At 34.7% G+C, this 19,623-nt stretch overlaps 2 protein-coding genes across 3 annotated transcripts; both read right to left on the bottom strand.

The window, feature by feature from the left end:
- Positions 1-107: 107 nt before the first annotated feature.
- On the bottom strand, positions 108-10,391 carry LOC308702632 (uncharacterized protein). Of its 2 annotated transcripts, none has more exons than XM_081385630.1 (5): positions 9,987-10,391; positions 2,580-2,906; positions 1,610-1,930; positions 1,325-1,485; positions 108-1,171 (listed from the first exon to the last, which is right to left on the bottom strand). In XM_081385630.1, exons 1-4 carry the CDS (start codon positions 10,030-10,032, stop codon positions 1,373-1,375), a joined length of 807 nt encoding a protein of 268 aa, XP_081241756.1. In that variant the 5' UTR covers positions 10,033-10,391; the 3' UTR covers positions 108-1,171; positions 1,325-1,372. The 2 variants fall into 2 exon arrangements, with proteins under 2 accessions (XP_081241756.1, XP_081241757.1); XM_081385631.1 differs by lacking the exon at positions 9,987-10,391 and adding an exon at positions 8,721-8,792.
- Positions 10,392-12,267: 1,876 nt separating this feature from the next.
- Positions 12,268-15,025, bottom strand: LOC308702631 (uncharacterized protein). Its single transcript, XM_081385629.1, has 5 exons — positions 14,774-15,025; positions 14,128-14,442; positions 13,661-13,969; positions 13,109-13,399; positions 12,268-13,023 (listed from the first exon to the last, which is right to left on the bottom strand). Exons 1-5 carry the CDS (start codon positions 14,820-14,822, stop codon positions 12,836-12,838), a joined length of 1,152 nt encoding a protein of 383 aa, XP_081241755.1. The 5' UTR covers positions 14,823-15,025; the 3' UTR covers positions 12,268-12,835.
- Positions 15,026-19,623: the final 4,598 nt, after the last annotated feature.

Here is a 19,623-nt window from a genome sequence, read left to right as displayed (position 1 = left end):
AATGTTAAACTTTTAGAACCAGAACAGAAGAATCTTGGCCTAGACAGAACAAAGCAAAAGACGGAACTTGATACATTTTAAATGATTCAAAAACTACATTCTCAAATATCTGAAACCATTCATTTTACCTGCCCTCTGAAATATTAACATCATACATTAATAAACATATTAACCGGCACAAGATTACAACAAAACTGCTCACTGATCATTTATGTAAACAGATGCTGTAAAAACTGAGCTTCAAGATAAAAAGTCATGTTTTTGTGATTAAATAGTTATAGTGCTGCTGTATATATTTTCCCTTTTTATTATTCCAAATATACAGCAAAAAGGCATCAAAGCATCGTAATTTTCAATTACAACCAAGCAGAGATTTGTATAACAAAAAATTTGGCTACAAATCAAATCAATTCAAGCCATTCAGTGGCTTTACAATAAGTGCAATAACTTTGACATTCATATTACTTACGAATCCTCATTAATTTCAATAAAACTTCAAATTTCACATTAAAAGAAAAAATAATTATGTGGGCTTACATAACTGGACACATTCAACATCCATGTCAGCATCAAATTAACAGCAGTTAATCATAAACTATCCTAATGTAAACAGAGTACAGTGACAGTAAAATATACTTCTAGAGCAAAAATGAGGCACAAAGTTTCCATAACTATGAAAAATAAAAAAGACTAAGAAAATAAGCATTAATATTATTACCCCAAAACCGGCTCATCCTGCACATGAAAAAAAAGCATCCATCACATAATTCCCTCTTTAGCCCTGTAAAGCATGAATTAAATCACTAAGAAAAACTATCTTTTTAATAAAAATGAAACCTGCGGTTGATGCCATTTGACCTAATAAAACATCCACCTCAAACCTTTAAAGCAGCAGTGAACAGTCCCACCAGCCAACATGATTATATATGTACTGAAAACAGGTAATGATATGCATTTGTACCCTAAAATAACAGGATCATTGATCAACATGTAGTGCAAACCGTTCCAGCAAATGTACAACGCATATGAGCATGTTCCTCGGTTTATGCCAAAGAAGTCGTTGAAAGAAGTTCACTACTCATTATCCGCAGCTCGTGCATATTGTATATAGAGGCTCTGCACTACTGCTGTCCTTTCAATGGATCCTGTACCCCATTCCCTTTGTCTTCATCTGAAAGAAGACACAGAAACAATAAAGTTTGCATCACTCCTTACAACTAAAAAATGCAAGTATTTACACAATCAACGAATCCATTAAGTGAAATACTGTTAATATTGTTTCAACAATCACAAATGTCTATGTATATATAGTACAAACGCTTACTCTTGTACAATAAAGTTTAGATTATCCTCATTGTAGTATCAGATGAAGTTAATAGGAAGCTTGATGTCTTCGACTGCGACACCAAATCCCGACCCCCAACAGGATTAAAGCAGTGACACCCACACATATGGCCACTATAACACCTGTGGACAGGCCCGGTTCTGCAATGGACAAAGGGAGACGGTCAGTTCGGTAATAAATCATACGTACAAGCATCTCGCGCAAACAATTGCTAGCACAAACTAGCACAAACAATTATTACTTTGAGACACTTGATCTACTCACCACTGACAGTAACGCGGAACTTCCTGTATTTAACCGCTTTGTTTTGACCGGTCACCTTTAGTTTATAGAGTCCAGCGTCTGTGGATTTAGTGTTTGTGATGGTCAGAGATCCGGTTTGATCCAGCTGCAGTCTGTCTCTGAATCTCTCATCGTCTTCATCATATGAGGGGTTTTTACTGGTCTTTTTGTTGATTTGAGCTATGGAAGTCTCTCCATCTTCAAACATCCACACGATCATATCATAAATCTCTATATCAGCAATATCATGCTTTAAAACGGCAGAATCGCCCTCCGTTACTGACACTTTCTTAGGGATCGCATCTGAAATACATATAGACAAAATGCACAGAAATAACAGATGTTAATGATTGCGTTCAGACAATAATTCTATAATTTTTCTTTTTAAATACATGAAATCTCACTAGCTCAATATATTGATATTATAATTATTCCAATAAATTGTACATACATATTTCCAGTTCCCCACTGGGTCACTATATACTAAATATATGCATAAACATAGACAATGATTTCCATATTTAAATTCAAACTATTCATATTCTTTATCTGATTCGTTACATTTGTGCAACGTTCTGTATTGGTATTTACCCAATATGAAGGAACATTATCCAGAAATGTTTAAAGTATTAAAAGAACACTCTGTTGCTCAATTTAGATAACATTCCATAACACATATTTTAAACTTATTTTTGCATACTTTAAAGGGATAGTTCACCCAAAATGAAAATTGTCATAATTTTTCTCACCTTCAAGTTGTTCTAAACCTGTACGAATGTCTCTCTTCTTTTAAACACAAAAAAGAAGATATTGTAAAGAATGTCGGTAACCAAACAATTAATGGAATTGTTTCATACTACAAAAGTCAATGGTTCAGCAGAGGAAATTATTCCAGAATTTGCATTTTTGGGTGAACTATCCCTTTAATCACAATCAGCCATTGATTTCTTACCAAGGACAGTGACACTGAATCTCTTGTGAATTGTATGGGTGATATTGACGATCTTCACTTCATAAAGCCCGGAGTGTTTGGTTCTGGTGTTTCTGATGGTTAGATCTCCAGTCTGCTCATCTAGATGTAGTTTGTCTTTGAACAGTGCATCATCAGTGTCATATAATAAGACATTATTGGCCTTGATTGTAGCTATGACGTGAGGTCCAAACTTCCACTCCATCTCATCATCTTTCTGTATTTTGGTAACACAAGTTTCTAGTTTAACAGAATCTCCCTCCGCCAATTCTATTGTCTTCAATGGATCTGGCTCAGCACCAAACACACCTGGAGAACAATCAGAAACATATTAAACACCTATAACAGATTTGGCTGAGATCATTTAAAAATATATATATATATTATTTCAACAGTGTAGTTTCTACTATTCAGGACTAAAAATGGGCTTTATATAAAGCCCACTGACAGGCTTTCTAAAAAAAAATATTTATAAATAGACAAACGTGTGCACAAATACACAATATGGTGGTTAAACAAAGCATTTTAATTGAATGCAGACTACATACAGTGTACTACTATTTGTTAAATTCCTAGGTTTGTTTGAGAAATACATATTTAGATTTTAAACAGCCTATATGTTGCACAAATATACATTCTATTTTAATGAAACATAAAATGTATGATATAATGGGAACAAACTATGGTCAGACTTTTAAACTGAGCATCTACAGACCATTTGAGGAAATCTTAGTAGAATATGTATGGCTGGATGCGAATAAAACAAAAACTGTCACTCGATATAAACAGTTTTAAATGAAATCTCGCGAGATAGGGGACGAGCTGAATGCGGAAACTGGTGTGCGATTGTGTGGCTACGATATTAAAATTGAAACTGGATCATACAGTAGCGCTTTGTATAGTATATAGAGACGATGATAGTTTTCTTCTGATAAATCAACTAATAAGGGATTTACGTTATTTGTTTTTGTTTAATCATTTAGACGGCTTAGCACAGCTGTAACGTATTATTTTTGAAAAATAAAATGCTGATAGAAACCTATACGCGTTTAGAATATTAACCGACGCGGTGGATAATGCATTGTAGGACCTACGTTGTGACGGCTAGTCACCAAAATACGGGTAAGGAACATATTTTTATGTACACCGAAGCCGTTTTGTATCTGTGTTCAACACCACGGAGGAAATTCATTGTATAATGCCATTCGTTTAGGTTTAAACAGAGATCTGTCATAGCACAAAAATGGTGGATGATACGAATTCACTGAAAAGTTTTGGTAAATAATCAACGGCCGGGTGAATTAGTGACATACGCCGTATTAACTTGACCAAAATAACAATTTACACTGATGTGTTAAACAATTTGACAGGCAGGGACATTGTTTTTCTCCTTACGTTGATTTTCTTACTACCAGAGCGGACTTGACGCCCTTTGGGCGGTTAATGTTTTCCCACACAAGTCAGTTTCTTCCACGAGAGGGCGCTTTACGGTTCAGAACAACGATTTCTCCATTGAGTAGCATACACATCTATGGAGGGTTTTGGCTGTGTTAAATACATGTGTTCAATGAAAGTATAATCATTTAAATGCATTAGTAACACGAATAGGTACTTCAAAATAAAACAAAATTCACGCCCCTGCTATTTCCATACAATTATTCATTTTAAATCCGATTCATGTAAATCACAAATTGCTGTGATTAGTTGACTCCAATCACCGCTGAGAAAAGTAACACACACCACGTGACACCGCCATCAATGAACTGCGGTCTACTCTAGATAATGAATTACACGATTTATCAGACTAAGAAACACTTAAATAGCCACTGAAAGGCCAACAGAATTCTGGAATAAACGTAGAGCTAACAGAGAACACCAAAGAACAAACAATAATACAAAATAAATTAAAAAAAAAAGAACTGTTCGCAGGACATTTCAAGGTTGTACACTGTGCAAATCATTTCAAAGCATTTACAAGCTTGCACACGTTTTTCATTTGCTCTCATATATAATTGAGAAGAATTTCAAGTGACCTGCTGTGACATGCTGTAGTGTAAAATCATTTTACACAACATTTTTCTTATTCTTGTATTACATTTAATGAATTTAAATGAAAAGTTCAATTATTTTATGTAGACCCACGACTCATATGAGGCCATGAAACGGCATTCACAACAATCATATTATTATAAGTAATAATTAAAGTAGAAAAAAATGTTGTTTAAATGACTTTAAATGGAGTTTAGCATGTCACACTTGCCCTTTTGAAACAGTTACTAACAGTTGGACTACCATATGCTGCATCCAGACAAAGCATGCTTGTAATTTAATGCCATGTCAGTTTTTTTCATGATGAAAAAAACAGGTTTATACAGATAACTTTAAACTCTTTTAGAGTGTAATAATATAGTGGTGAAAAACATTTTTGGGTGACCTATCCCTTTAAGTGATTAGCCGTTTCCACACAAAAGCAACATGTTGAGGCCTCTCCTCCACTGACTTCCATTCAAAACAGAAGGGCCTCTTTTCTCCCAGTTATCAGTTACTACTTTTTATGTAAACGCCGAAGGCTCTTACTGGGGGATGGGCTCTTTCTTGCGAAACTCTTTCATAACTGCTAAGCCTCAACATATCATTCTTCCTGTTAGGATTGGGAACAACTTGTTTTATAGTTCCACAAAAGATTGGCCAATTGGAAATTAAACATAATTTTATATAATGCATAACAGATGTTGTTGAAAACAGACCACAATTAAAAAAAAAACATTGACATATTAACTAATGTCAAAAATCGATTAAATGATCATATTGATGGTCAAAATCTGCCTTCTTTGATGTCCAGCTATAAGATCAATTTTATACAGTGCAGAGTAAAGGCCCGTTCACATCAAGAATGATTACTATAACGATGACTGTATTAGCTTCCACACCAGCGGACGATATCGTTCTGTTTATTGTAAGTGCATGCAGTTGTTTTGTCGTCTGTCGCTTTAAATGTTCAAGCTCTTTTAAGCCGGATAGATTTGATTGACTGTCAATGTCTTTATTGTTCATCATCTAAAAAAAAAGTTCTGAAGTGATTCAGACGATATATTTTCCTTGTGAAATTGTAACATTAAAACTATATTTCTATTGTTATTAGCAGGGTTGGGGAGTAACGGAATACATGTAACGGCGTTATGTAATCAGGATACAAAAATCCAGTAACTGTAATCCGTTACAGTTACGTCACAAAACGTAGTAAACATTTTGAAAAAAAGGGGGAATACTTTTCAGGATTACAATGGTTTAATTTAAAACTAAATCAATAAGTATTTTGGCATAATAACACTAAATTAAGCGCTGCTTGACTAACAGTAGTTCCTGGTTCTGTTGCCAGTAATGACTCACATGTGCCACGCGCTGGTGCATGCGCAAATAACAGCTTTCTACAATCTCCTCAGACGCAGATTGAATCACTGCTGCTAGTAGAAACGATGCTGTCTGCGGGTAAAATCGCTTTTAATTCATGGAAATTCCGCTGCTATTTTGTAGAAATTAGAAGAGTAGCTTTTTTAGTACCCAAAATGTCCTTTCGTAATCTTTTCTCGCGTAACGGGATGTTCGCTGTCTAGGTAACGTAGGGGAACTCCCACTGCCAACGCTGCAAGTTCAGTCAGGCAAATTAAGAAAGATCACGGCTTTAGTCAACATGTAGGCCTATTTAAAAATAAACTAATATGTAGATTGTGTAAAAAATTTAAATGTTTTGTTTTTATTTTTTTGTTCAAAATTAGTTAAAAATAAAACTAAATAATCTGTAATACCATACATAAGCCACTAGATGTCTGTATAGCTCTTAAATATATATTCAGGCCTGTGTGTAGTCTCGCGTAGCCAGACCTTCAGACTGATGGCTGAAGGTCTGGAATTCATAGCAGCTTTCTTTGCACAAGGCCCGCCCATAAGGCCGTTTGACCGACATGTCAAACAACCAATTACAGTTTGTTTCGTTCAGCGTCACGTTTCGGGGCGTGGAAATGTCCCCACAACAACAGACCGGCGTGCAACAAGTCAGTCAGCATAGAAAATCAAAGAAGGAGAAGAAAACAAGCAGTAAGTCATTGATCTGTTCGTGCACGTATACTTTTGAGAATCCTATGTTTAGCTGATCTTGATAAATGCTCAGTGTCACTCATGTAAACACAACAGTTTTTCTTCCGCAATCACACGTCTGCGCTTTGTTTCCCGGCTGACCGAAAATAAACGCGACACTCGCGCCCCCGGAAATCCGATAAAATTCAACCAATTAGATGACGACTTCGACATTCCTGAAGTGTTTCCAGTTAAGTGTACCATATGCATCAGACGTTTAGCCAACGTTCCGTGGGCGTGACGTCTGAGGCTGAGACTAGCCTGTGTGTATATTTAGCAAATATTGTACACTGGACCAAATTCTTAATAAATACATTTCATATTATTATTTTTTATAATATTTCTTCTTGCTTGACTTTTTATTTATATACGTGACCTTGAAGTAATCCAAAAGTAATCAGTTACATTACTTTCATATTATAGTACTTGGATTACGTTACTGAATACTTTTTTTATGAAGTAATTTGTAACTGTAACGGAATACATTTTTAAAGTAACCCTCCCAAGCCTGGTTATTAGTTATCTTCATTGGTGTGAACGGGCCTTAAAGGTATAGTTCCCCCAAAAATGAAAATTCTGACATCATTTACTCATCCTCATGTTGTTCCAAACCTGTATGACTTTCTTTCATCTGTTGAACTAAAAGGAAGATATTTTGAAGAATGTTGGTAACCAGACTGTTGACGGGAGCCATTGACTTCCATTGTATTTTTGTTTCCCTACTATTGAAGTCAATGCTACCATCAAGTGTCGGGCTAACAATATTCATCAATATATATATATTTTTTTGGTCAACAGGTGAAAGAATCTCATAAAGGTTTGAAACAACATGAGAGTGAGTAAATTATGACAGAATTTCCATTTTTGGGTCACATGTCTTAACTCCTTATATCTGAATTTTTTTATATTCCTGGTTAAATTTTTATTTAACAGATAGCTCACCCAAAAATTAAGATTCTTTCATTTATTCACCCTTACATCATTCTAAATGTTTCTTTTTGAAAAACGTCTCTGTGAAAAATTTGCTCAAAGATTTCAAAATAATTTTGAAAAAAAAAACAAAAAAAAAAAAAAAAAAACCCCTGTGTGAATATTGTATCTTGATAGTAGAGTTAGTTGGTCAATTTGTATTTTCCTGATTATTAAAACCCAAAACATACTAAATATACTACACAACAATTGCAATAGCACAGTTAATGGCAGTGTTTCTATTTAAAAATAATTTTAATCTTAAAAAAAGATAATTGCTAAGTTAAAAATGATCTTGTGACATTTATTTGAAAAAACATGCATAGATTACATTTATATTAATGAATTTGGGTGACATGTTTATCCAAATCTACATAGAATGCATTCAAGGAATATAATTTATCAGCTCATGCTTTCTCTGGGAATCAAACCTATGAACTTGGCCTAGTTTTAATAAACTGTAATAAAGGGAATTTTAGAAACACACATTTGTTTGCATCCCATGCATGAATAAAAGGAAAGCTGATTGCATGCCGGGGAAAAAAAAAACATTGCAACCCTATATCTGTATCCACTACTGAGGAAAAACCATAACAGAAAATCACAAACTTAAAATCCACCACTTATTATAATGCAAACTAACGAAGTGCACTGCTGTTTGTCAATTCCTTTGCATTAGAAACAATTCCTGGAGTAAGCTATACTTCCCTTTTCAGCAAAAACAAGTCTTTTATAAAGTGGTTTGGACAAAATTATCAGCCATAGCAAATGACACAAATAATATAAATATGTCCCCACCATAAAATACACATCAAGGGTTAAACACGCGCCGTTGCATTCAGAAACGCTACGCAAATTCATAACGCAACGTAACGTAAAGTCACTGTAACGAAATACTGTTAACTTATTAACGCTAACTAATGCCATGGCGCAGCAAGAGTTTGAAAATACTATGACAAAACTAGTAAAATCAAGTTATATTCTATATGACTTATAGTCGATATGTTTATACAAACTCACCTGAGCAACAACACATCCGGTTTGATGTCAGAAATGTACTCTATCGCCCCCTTGAGTACTGAAGTCTGTCAGAACAACGCAACTATTCTCGCGAAAATTATATCACACGTCACACCAGTTGTCATGTCATCATGATGTAAATGCCTGCTAGATCTTCATTGCAAGCACATTAATGTAAAGGCATTTCATGTTGGTGTTTACAAAAACGCGTTCTGTTATAATCAGCTGCATGGCATAGATGCTAATGATAACCCAAATTACATATATGTACAAAATTAATATTTTTTTTAGTAACAGAACGTCTAATAAATGATTAAGTTAATTAGGCTACTAATTCCACTATTTGCCTTTGTATCATGAATTAGAATTAACGCAATAACGCATGGCTTATAGATATAGGCCTAATATTATTTTCATATAATGCGGTTGATTCAGTTTTAAAGCTGGTAGCCTACGACATTTCTAAACACGCATGAAAAACTGGATCGTGCAGCTGAACACCACCACAACGTCATGAACTGGCGTAACATGGGCCTACATGAAATACCCTGACGCATTTCACCATCATATGTAGTCTGCGATTAAAAGCTGTTAACAAATTATGATTACCAAACCTTTGAGAAAAATAAGGACATTTAGGCTGAAGAACAACAGACATAACGCAAAAAAAGACATAGGCCTAGTCTTCTGCAACAGCCTCGACTATCTACAAAAATGTATCAACAATTAAACCCCCGACATCTTCAAATCTTAAACCTAAATATTCAAATATTAACAACAGATACACAGGAATTGTAAGGCCTATTGGCATCTCTGGCATCTCTTAAAATAGCTATGTATAAAAAAATATATTATCCTACGCAAAAAGCTTGAATAGAGACTCGAGAAACATATGTTCATTTAATTTAGCCTACCTGAATAGCACAACCGCATAAACTGTAATTCTCAAAGACCCGACGTGATTTGGACATCGATCTCCAAAAGGCTGATAATAATAATCGCAAGGCCTGAACTTGAAACCCAATATGGTGTCTGAGGCTTCTTAATGGCAAATAGCGTAAAATAAAGAACACACACCATTCATTTTCCACTCTCTGTCATGCATCCTAATAAACGCGAACACTATTGGCACGTTAAGAACCACAAGGAATAAGAAAATACGGGTATATAGGCAAATACGCGTTAAGCAAATACGCGTTATTTATTTCCGGTTATTAATTAAAATCGAAAGTGTTATAGCTACAAAAAAATAACATTACTACTTACCCTTCACGGATAATAAGACAAGAAACATATAACACGCTTTTCCCATTTTGATTGAAGAGTCGAGTTATTTCTGGAGCTTAAAAACGGTGAAGATCGTAGCTATAAATATCCAAATAAATCCGTCGTGCTGTCGTTTCTCAACCGCACCCAACCAGATTTATAACGACAATTACTAAAAAAAACGGCTAAAGAATGGCCGAGACTATTTAAATTGACTGCGATTTACAGGCGATATTCCTTAAGATATGTACGATGTGGGAAATGGTTTACGTTCCATAAAGGCTACAAATACAAGAGAGCGCACAACTCGAAATGGCTGAATCTTCCGTCTGGCAGGTAACGTGACGCGGGACGACACAGACTCATAACGCCACCTACCGTACATGCGCAAACAACTGTCCCCCCCCCCCCCCCCTCCATGTACAAAAATACATGTGCACCTGTGCTGTCGTGAGTTGACATCAGTCTCAGTTTTAGAGAAATATTGTGACGAAATCTTGAGTTTAATTGTAAGGATTCAAAAGAAATGCATATGCAATTAAGAAAAAAATTAGTTTAAATAGAGTTATTCAAGATGGACCTATACTTGTCAAAATACGTTTTTTAGCACTTGACTTGGACAGTCTATTTTAGCATTACTTAGCACTGTATTTGACCCTATAAATCATGACTTTCTTTTGAGCATATAGAATCATATTGGCATTTGTGGACAGGTAGTCTGCTTAAGATATTATCTGTCCGACAACTACCATGTTATTTTTTTCCGTAAATTAACAGATGTCCTACGTAACATGGATAAAGTGTGGTGTGCCTCAAGGCTCAGTCTTAGGTCCATTGCTATTCTCCATTTACATGTTCCCTTCAATTGATATTATTCGGATATTATTACATAGGTGAAATTCAGCTTTATATTTCCTCATTCAAAGCTGGTGTATTGCACTAAGTACATTATAGACTAGATATTGATTTATTTACATTTGATTAATAAAAATAAATGCTGTTAACTAAGTAGTGTTTGGTCTGATAGGACCTAATGTCCCTATAATGGCTTTCATATATGGCAATATATTTATGGCAGATATATTGCCATGCTATGGATTCTCTCTCTGATACTGAGTATAAAAGTTAGTTTATGTATTCATAACTAAAAATATTATTTTAATTCACTATTGTCTGATTTTCACAGTCTTAATAAAAATTCTAAATTCTGTAAACAAGTTTGATCATGTCAGTAAATCAGTCATCTCATCTACTGTGGCTATCAAATTAAATTTATATTACAATTAATAATTTAAACTATTAAAAAACCTGTTATATCAACAAATGTATTATAGGGAAATCTTGACTACTTTTTCTATCTTTTCTACAGTTATGATCATCATCGTTCCAGCCAGCATCTGACATCTGAAGAGTGGAGATTGGAAATGAGTTTAGAAATATCTTTCAGCTTGACCTATAACTAAAATTATTGTACTTCTCTAATACAAATAGAACATGTAAGGGTATCACTCATTTAAAATGTGTCATGCATGTTCATAAAATAATTGCACCTGTAAAAAAAATTATCAATAATTACATTGATGTTAATTGAGATTGTACACAGATGCTTTGTTTTTGATTAGAAAGAAAATGCAGAGTCCAAAGACTTTAAAATATGTTATTGAGGAATCTCAGAACATTTGTAAATCCATAACAAATGTTAATACATTTTGTCTGTGTTAATATTATCTGTGGCCATGTATAGACGGCTTCTTTTGATTCTTCCACCATCTAATTAACTTTATTTTGAGTTTGCTGTTTGTCAGTGATGTTGTATGTGTTTTCTGTTGTGCTAATGGAAAATAAAAAATATATTTTTGAAATCCTGCATTTTCATTTATTCTATAGTATTTTGATTTTTTTTTAATAGATTACATACATACATGGAGTATTACCTACAATATGTGCATAAAAAAGTATGATCCAAATGAAATGTTTGAATGACTGAATCTTAACTTATAGTTATTTTGGGGTGAAAAAAGGTGCAAGTAGAAGAATTGTAATAACACTGGTCTATATCTAAAAAGAAAGAAAAAAACATGTGATTTAAACACACAAAACTAATCCAGCATAACTAAAAGCACGGGATTGCAATCTATGCTGATCAAGACAGCCGAATAACAGGTTAATATATTCATGAAACATTCTCATGACATTTTTAGATTTTAAAGAATTTGCTGGATGTTACAATAATTCATACGTAAAACTGAAAATACAGAAAAAAACATGAGCAAGGGGTATTCAAATAAGACTTTTTTTTAATGTAATGTAATAAAGAATTTCACATGTAAATAAAAAAACTTTATGAAACAATAACAAATATTTTTTCTTGGTATAAAAATATAAAATTTGGTAACACTTTATTTTAACGTGACCTTGTTACATGTATTTAGTAAAGTAATAACAATAAATTAGGCATTATTACATGCAACTAACCCTAAACCAAACCCTAATCCAACCCTAACCCTATAGTACATGTAGTTTTATACTATTACTCAATTTTTTAATGTATAATTACACTGTAACAGGGACACATTAAAATAAAGCGTAACCTAAAACTTACATTAAAAGTAAAAGAAAATGTTTGAAATAACAGATACAGCTGTTCTTCAAAAGCAAAACAGTAGGTACCAAAAGCAACCACCAGAGAGCAGTATCAGTTATAAAACACACTGTCTGTTGATAAAAGCATTGGTTTTCAAGGTTTATTTTCATTATGATTGACAACATGCATAGAGATTGAGATGCCTGGTAATATCCCTTATTTATATTCCTGAGAGACATAAAATACAGCTTAACATCATCGCCCCCTAGTGGCCCGATGTGACATCATCATATTCACCATCATGTGATTGGGGTGGTGTCTGCTCTCTCCTCTTCTGGTAAGATCTTCTAGTTCTGATATCATAAACCAGCACAGCAACAATAGCCACGCCCACCAGAACAGAGCCAGCCAATCGGATGATAGTTTCAGTAAAACCACAACAGTGGACGCGGCCTGAGGAAAGACACATAAAAAAAACCCACTGAAAAAGTTCAAGATCAACATGCTTGATACAGCTCTAATATCCCAGCTTATGTACCTGCACATGTGTGACAGAGTGTGTTGATGTCCAGATGTGTGGTCTGGTTGCTGATGGTATTGTTGATCACACAGCTGTAGGTGTTTTTATCCTGATATTCCACCTCCAGAGGAAGAGAGAGACTGATGCTGAGATCAGACACACTGATGCTGGACAATACACTGATTCCTTTGTACCAGGAGAGAGTCACATCACTCACATTCAACACTGATGAACACACCAGTGAACAATTTGATGACGATGAAGAACATTGTGGAGAGTCTCTGCTGATGACAGGAATCGGCAGAGGAGCTGGAAAACATGAGAGAATGGAGAGAAACCTTACAAAGGACTGAGTTTACAATGTATGTGGTTTTGTTAAATGAACCATTTAGATGTTCACAGACTCTCTTTTCCACATGAGGTCTAACATTTTAATGCACAGACTCAAACTGATCACAACAACGCGCCATTTGCAAGAAGCATTGGTTAGTAAATAACCTAGTTCATTGGATTCACACATTTTTAACAGAGCTGCATACTAAATATGAGCTAATATCACCACGGTTGTACCTGGACATGGCTGACAGAGTCCACTGATGTCCAGATGTGTGGTCTGGTTGCTGATGGGATTGTTGATCACACATCTGTAAGTGTTGTTATCCTGATATTCCACCTCCAGAGGTAGAGAGAGACTGATGCTGAGATCAGACACACTGATGCTGGACAATACACTGGTTCCTTTGTACCAGGAGAGAGTCACATGACTCACATTCAACACTGATGAACACACCAGTGAACATGATGATGATGATCCTGATGATGGTGAAGAAGAAGAACATTGTGAAGAGTCTCTGGTGATGTCAGGAATGGGCAGACGGGCTGAAAAAAATGAAGTTAAAATAAGTAAAATAACATTAAATAAGTGTTTTAATGTTTCTGATCAAATTCAATTCATTTTAAAGGGAATTGTGCAGAATTATGGTCTAACAAATAAAACATAACATGAAGAACAATTAACACTGTATGCCTCTCCTCACCATAGACAGAAACTGTGAATGTCTTGTATGAGACCGTTTTACTGATGATCTGTAGTTGATAACGTCCAGCATGATCAGTTCTGATGTTCCTGATGGTCAGAGATCCAGTTTCCAAGTCCAGATCCAGCCTGCCTCTGAATCTCCCATGATCAGCATCTTCATTTGTTTTGAAGTCTCCATCCTTTTTATTGATTTGAGCAATGACAATATTTTGAGGTCCAAACATCCAAAGCAGTTCCTCACCTCTTGTGTTCAGAGTAACAGAATCTCCCTCCGTCACCTTTGTTATTTCACCCGTCTCAACACCAAACACACCTGGAAAACAGTGGAACAGGAACTGTCACTCAATAGAATTTTTTGGTCCAAACTCATCATTGTAAGCTGGTAGACCATCTTGGACGATCGAGCAACAAACCACTTTAAGGTGGTTTTTGTAAAATGGTAGCTCGTCAACTACGATGACCAGTTCGGACCTGGACGAAAACAGCTACATCTACATTTTTCGCAAATTTATTAGAATATTTATTTCCCAAGAGGATTCTCCCCCAAAATAAATATTGATTTATGGCCTATCTTATATCATCCTCACTGGTTTGGCTATCTTGTAACTCTCGAGCCTATACCACACAAAACACAATTTACTTACCAAACAGGCGTTCATAATACAAACAGAACCAAACAAATGCATAAAGCATTTTCTCTGACTGTATCACTTCTGCAAAATAAACGCAATAAAAACGAATTTCCTAAAACTTTGCTGACGATGGCTCTCGTGGGTTTATTACGATATTTAATATATTATATTTAAATTACTATCTGCGTTTAAAATGTACACTTGAAGCGGCGTAGTCTAATAGCGAAATAACGATCGTCGAATCTCTGAAGTTCTCTGCGCGCCGCCGTGAGTGTGTGTGTGTGTGTGTGTGGGCGCGCCTAGCCGTGCGCGCGCTTGTGATCGCGCTCGATTATCAGTGAACGCTTTTGTGTTGATGTTTAGTTCTGATCAGGACAGGGTTTCATTTATATGTATTAATTTCATTAATGCTGTTGTATATTTATTTATTTACCTTTTATTGAATTTCATATTTTAAATATCTCTCTAAAGTATATACTATATATATATGCAAAAGCCTCTAAGTGCAATCTGAAATTTTCTTCTAGAATGATCATTTTTATCAAGCTTGTATATTTAAGTTCAGTAATTTCACTTACATGACAATTAATAGGTCATTTTCATTGCCCTTTAAGTGAAATTACTGAACTTAAATATACGAGCTTGATAAAAATGATCATTCTAGAAGAAAATTTCAGATGGCACTTAGAGGCTTTTGCATATGATCTCTTCATATATATATTACACATTTAAGTACTATCATCATAAGACATCAAGGCTGACCAACAGAAGACATGTCAGTGGTTTTTTTGTGAATAATGATTCCATCAAATGAATTTTTTTTAATTATTTTTTTTTTACACTCTACAAGTTCAGTTTCGAGTCAAAACGAAACATGACGTGGTCTGATTCCTTTAGATCTGGAAAGTATGTGGTTTTGGTCTGGTAGATGGACACACATCTTGTAGATGCGCTTCTGTGAACCCCTTCCTGTCCTATTAGCATGAACCTCACAGGCTGATTTCCTTTTACATAACAAAGGTGAAAAAGACGTACTATTAAATGTATTAAAATGTACTTAAGTATGTTTTTAGTACAATACAAATATAGGCCAACTATAATACATTTTTAATACATTTAACATTAGCCTACGTCTTTTTCACCTGGGAAATTCTATAGTGTTAAATGGATCAAAGGCAAACGAGGAGAAAGGTGTTGAAAATAATGTATAATGAATTATTTAGTGAAGAACAGAAAGTTGTGTAGATGTATAGAATGTGTATGGAGAGGAACAGGGCAACATCTGACTGACACGCATGTGATTCAAGATTAGCCTATTCTATGAAAACTGCAGAAATCTGTGAAAACAATGTTGTTAAAATGTTGTAAATTTGAATTTGTCCCAAACATGGAAAGACAAAAACAGGATATGTTCTTCTACAAGAAGATGTTACAGGACGTGGGTGTAGGTGTGATTTCAAAAACACTTTTCTGGTTCTGTTAACCTTTGCCAGAAATAACCTGAAACTAGCAGTGCTAAAGATGAAAGGTTACAGTTTTCTATGTGCAGTTTAGAGAGATACATTTTTGAAAAATATATTTTACGTGCACAAACTATATCATATTTCACATTTCAGATTTTACCAAAACTGTATTTTCATGGAATACACACGAGTTGGCTATATACATTAACACTTTTTAAAAGTATATAGTGTTTTTTTTTTTTTTTTGTACAAAAATCATGAGATGAAGTTTCTAATCATTCGGCAGAAACTAAACTAATCTTGCCATATGATAGATATCTTGCATCATTTTAAAGATATTTACTGACCTTTACACGCAGTCATGTGGGTCTACAGGGGTCCTATCTGTGATGTCATTTCCTGTTTTTTTGGTTGTCACGTTACAAAAAAAAAAAAGCTTCCTACATATCGTTTATAGGCTACCACAGTGTCTCTCTGGGGCAACTGGCCGAAAAATATTGCTTGCTTGAAAAGCGCCAGACAGAACAGTGTAATATGATGTTCAGAGTTGCATGTTGTGGGTCAAAGGTCACAGGTTTACAGCCTGTCCGCCCAGATGGTTTCCATCAACATATCAGTGTTTGGTTGGTAACTACACCATCAGGATCCACAATGCATCCTTCTTAATTCAAAATAGCAGTTTATACCAGGGGTGTCCAAGTCCTGAGGGCCATTGTCCTGCAGAGTTGAGCTCTTATCTAGTTAGAGCTTGATTATCTGATTCAGGTGTGTTTAAAAAGGGTTGAAGCTGAACTCTGCAGGACAGTGGCTGCCGCCTGTCAGGAGCAGGACTGGACACCCCTGGTTAAACGTTTTTTTTTTTTTTTTTTTAATACTGGAGCTCCACCTAGTGTTTGTAAGTTGTAATAAAATCTAACTAAACACTAATCAACACATTTGCTGAGTCACAATCAGGTCACAATTCAGAGGCTGAATCCAGTGGTCTCGAAATGCGTCCTTCGTCCTTCATTTTCAGTGAAATGTAGGATATAGGCTACATCAGATCCTTCGTGGCTTGCCTGTCCCAGGGTTCACTGAGTGCCCGTGAAGACAGGATGTTTTTTGAGAGAGAAATTGCCGAATTACACTTTTAAATCTTACTCAAATGTCTAATGATATGTAAAAATAAAACAAAACCTTTAAAGCGGTTCAAATGTTGACTTACTAAGATGTGATTATACATAATGTATATAGCCTACTCTTATACAGAAATGGACCATGGTGAGCATAATTAGACAGTTCGTGAATCCTTGTTTTTTTCAGACAGTTTAATATAACTTTTAAAAAGCCTAGTAGCCTACAAATGTTACTGTCATTCATCAAAGGCAGCTGTCAGTGTCACAGTTGCTAGGCGACAAGAACAATCCTCCATAGGCTAGAGACGTCCCATTTAACAACTCTCAGTCCGAACTTCGCAGACTTCGAAGGATGCAAACTTGAATTGGGATACAGCCATTGAGTGACCATGTACATTTTACTACACACGATTAACATAATATGAGGGATTTTTGGACACATCAATGTTTTTGGATTTGTGGGATAAAAAGTTATAGTTTTTATTTTTTAACTTTTTGAAGTAAAAAAAGATACTTCTTTTACCAATTTTCTATGTTTATTGAAAAATGTAAAATTCACGGGAACATAATCTCCAAGAACAGTAATTCGATGATCTTGTCTGCCTTATGCTGTGTTCGTGACAGGTGTCTCCTGAATTAGATGACGCTGCTGGAGCTCCACCTAGAGGCTGTACGTAGTAATTTCATAGAAATAGAAAAGAGTAGTTACCCACTGACTAGCCTACAAGTCCGAACTCTGCATACAAGTTTGCATAATTCCTATTAATCAGGTCTGTTGCCTATACACACATTTAACTGTTTTTCATTTCCTAATATCCTTAATTTCTCTATTAGCTATACTATTTTACAGTCTGTCCATCCATCAGATCAAACCACAGCTGTACAGATGTGAATAACCGAGACCACAAAAGGTTTCAACTCACAATCTGGAGCTGCTAGTGTGTCACATGAATTCTGTCAATCACATACAACCTATATTTGAACTATATTGTTTAAGGAAGGAAAATAAAAGTTGACAATAGTTGTTGTAATACAAAATCTTTATTAAAAGTCACGAAAAACATTCACAGAGTAATTTTGAACAAAGCTTATGAGTTCATTCTAATGCATAAAATGTGGTGCTAATTGTTATTTTGTTTAGAAGCCATCAATTTAATTTAATAGATCAATAATATATATATATATATATATATATATATATATATATATATATATATATATATATATATATATATTAGGGCTGTCAAAAGATTAATCGCGATTAATCACATCCAAAATAAAAGTTTGTGTTTAAATAATATATGTGTGTGTACTGTGTATAATTAAATTTGTATATATAAATACACAGACATGCTTGTATATATTTAAGAAAAATGTGTAGTTTATATATAAAAAAATTATATTTATATATAATATAAATTATATATAAATATATACAGTATATGTATGCAAATATTTCTTAAATATATACATGCATGTGTGTGTATTTATATATACAAAATAATTATACAGAGTACACACACATATATTATGTAAACACAAACTTTTATTTTGGATGCGATTAATCGCAATTAATCTTTTGACAGCCCTAATATATATATATATATATATATATATATATATATATACTGTGCAAATACAATCAATAAATGTACAATTGATGAAAAACATTCTGTTAATAAACAGCTGTGCAAGTATAGGAAGTCATGTTTATACCAGTAAACTTCAGCAAACGTATCTGGAACTAAACCTTCTGCTCAGTTCACACTGTTGGTCTGATTTGACTCCAGAGGTCTGACAGTGATGTCTGGTCTCTTCTTCTCTGATCAGCTCACTTCTTGTAGATCTGATGTCATAAACCAGCACAGCAACAGTAGACACGCCCACCAGAGCAGAGACGACCAATCGAATCACAGCTTCAGTAAAACCACAACAGTGGATATGGCCTGGAAAAAAAAAAAAAAAAAGAAAAACACTAAATCAGAATTGTGCATCTAGTTACTTTTTTTTTACTTTTTTTTTTTTAAAATAATGAAAATAATACAATTCTGGAGCCTACTAAAGCTTCAGTCCCTTGTTTAACCTGTGATTATGTGACTCTTTTGTTGCACTAATGTTTTCTAAAGCAACACCCCACTCACACACACACTCACACACACACACACACACACACACACACACACACACACACACACACACACACACACACACACACACACACACACACACACACACACACACACACCTGCTTCACATCTATGACGCTCTTCTGCGGTCTGTTCTC

The sequence above is a fragment of the Scardinius erythrophthalmus genome, assembly GCF_964197995.2.
Source record: "Scardinius erythrophthalmus genome assembly, chromosome: 14".
Classification (NCBI taxonomy): domain Eukaryota; kingdom Metazoa; phylum Chordata; class Actinopteri; order Cypriniformes; family Leuciscidae; genus Scardinius; species Scardinius erythrophthalmus.
The sequence above is the reverse complement of the archived record's forward strand: the minus strand, read 5'-3'. Positions and strand labels throughout refer to the sequence as shown.

Bases quoted from the DNA above. Each gene is read 5' to 3' on its own strand.
- LOC308702632 (XM_081385630.1), bottom strand. From the start codon at position 10,032: ATGGGAAAAGCGTGTTATATGTTTCTTGTCTTATTATCCGTGAAGG. The intron at 2,907-9,986 runs GTAAGTAGTAAT...ATTGTTCTCCAG, and splicing joins TGTCTTATTATCCGTGAAGG to GTGTGTTTGGTGCTGAGCCA. The intron at 1,931-2,579 runs GTAAGAAATCAA...TATGTATTTCAG, and splicing joins ATTCAGTGTCACTGTCCTTG to ATGCGATCCCTAAGAAAGTG.
- LOC308702631 (XM_081385629.1), bottom strand. From the start codon at position 14,822: ATGCTTTATGCATTTGTTTGGTTCTGTTTGTATTATGAACGCCTGTTT. The intron at 13,400-13,660 runs GTACAACCGTGG...CATGTTTTCCAG, and splicing joins ACTCTGTCAGCCATGTCCAG to CTCCTCTGCCGATTCCTGTC. The intron at 13,024-13,108 runs GTACATAAGCTG...GTCTTTCCTCAG, and splicing joins ACTCTGTCACACATGTGCAG to GCCGCGTCCACTGTTGTGGT.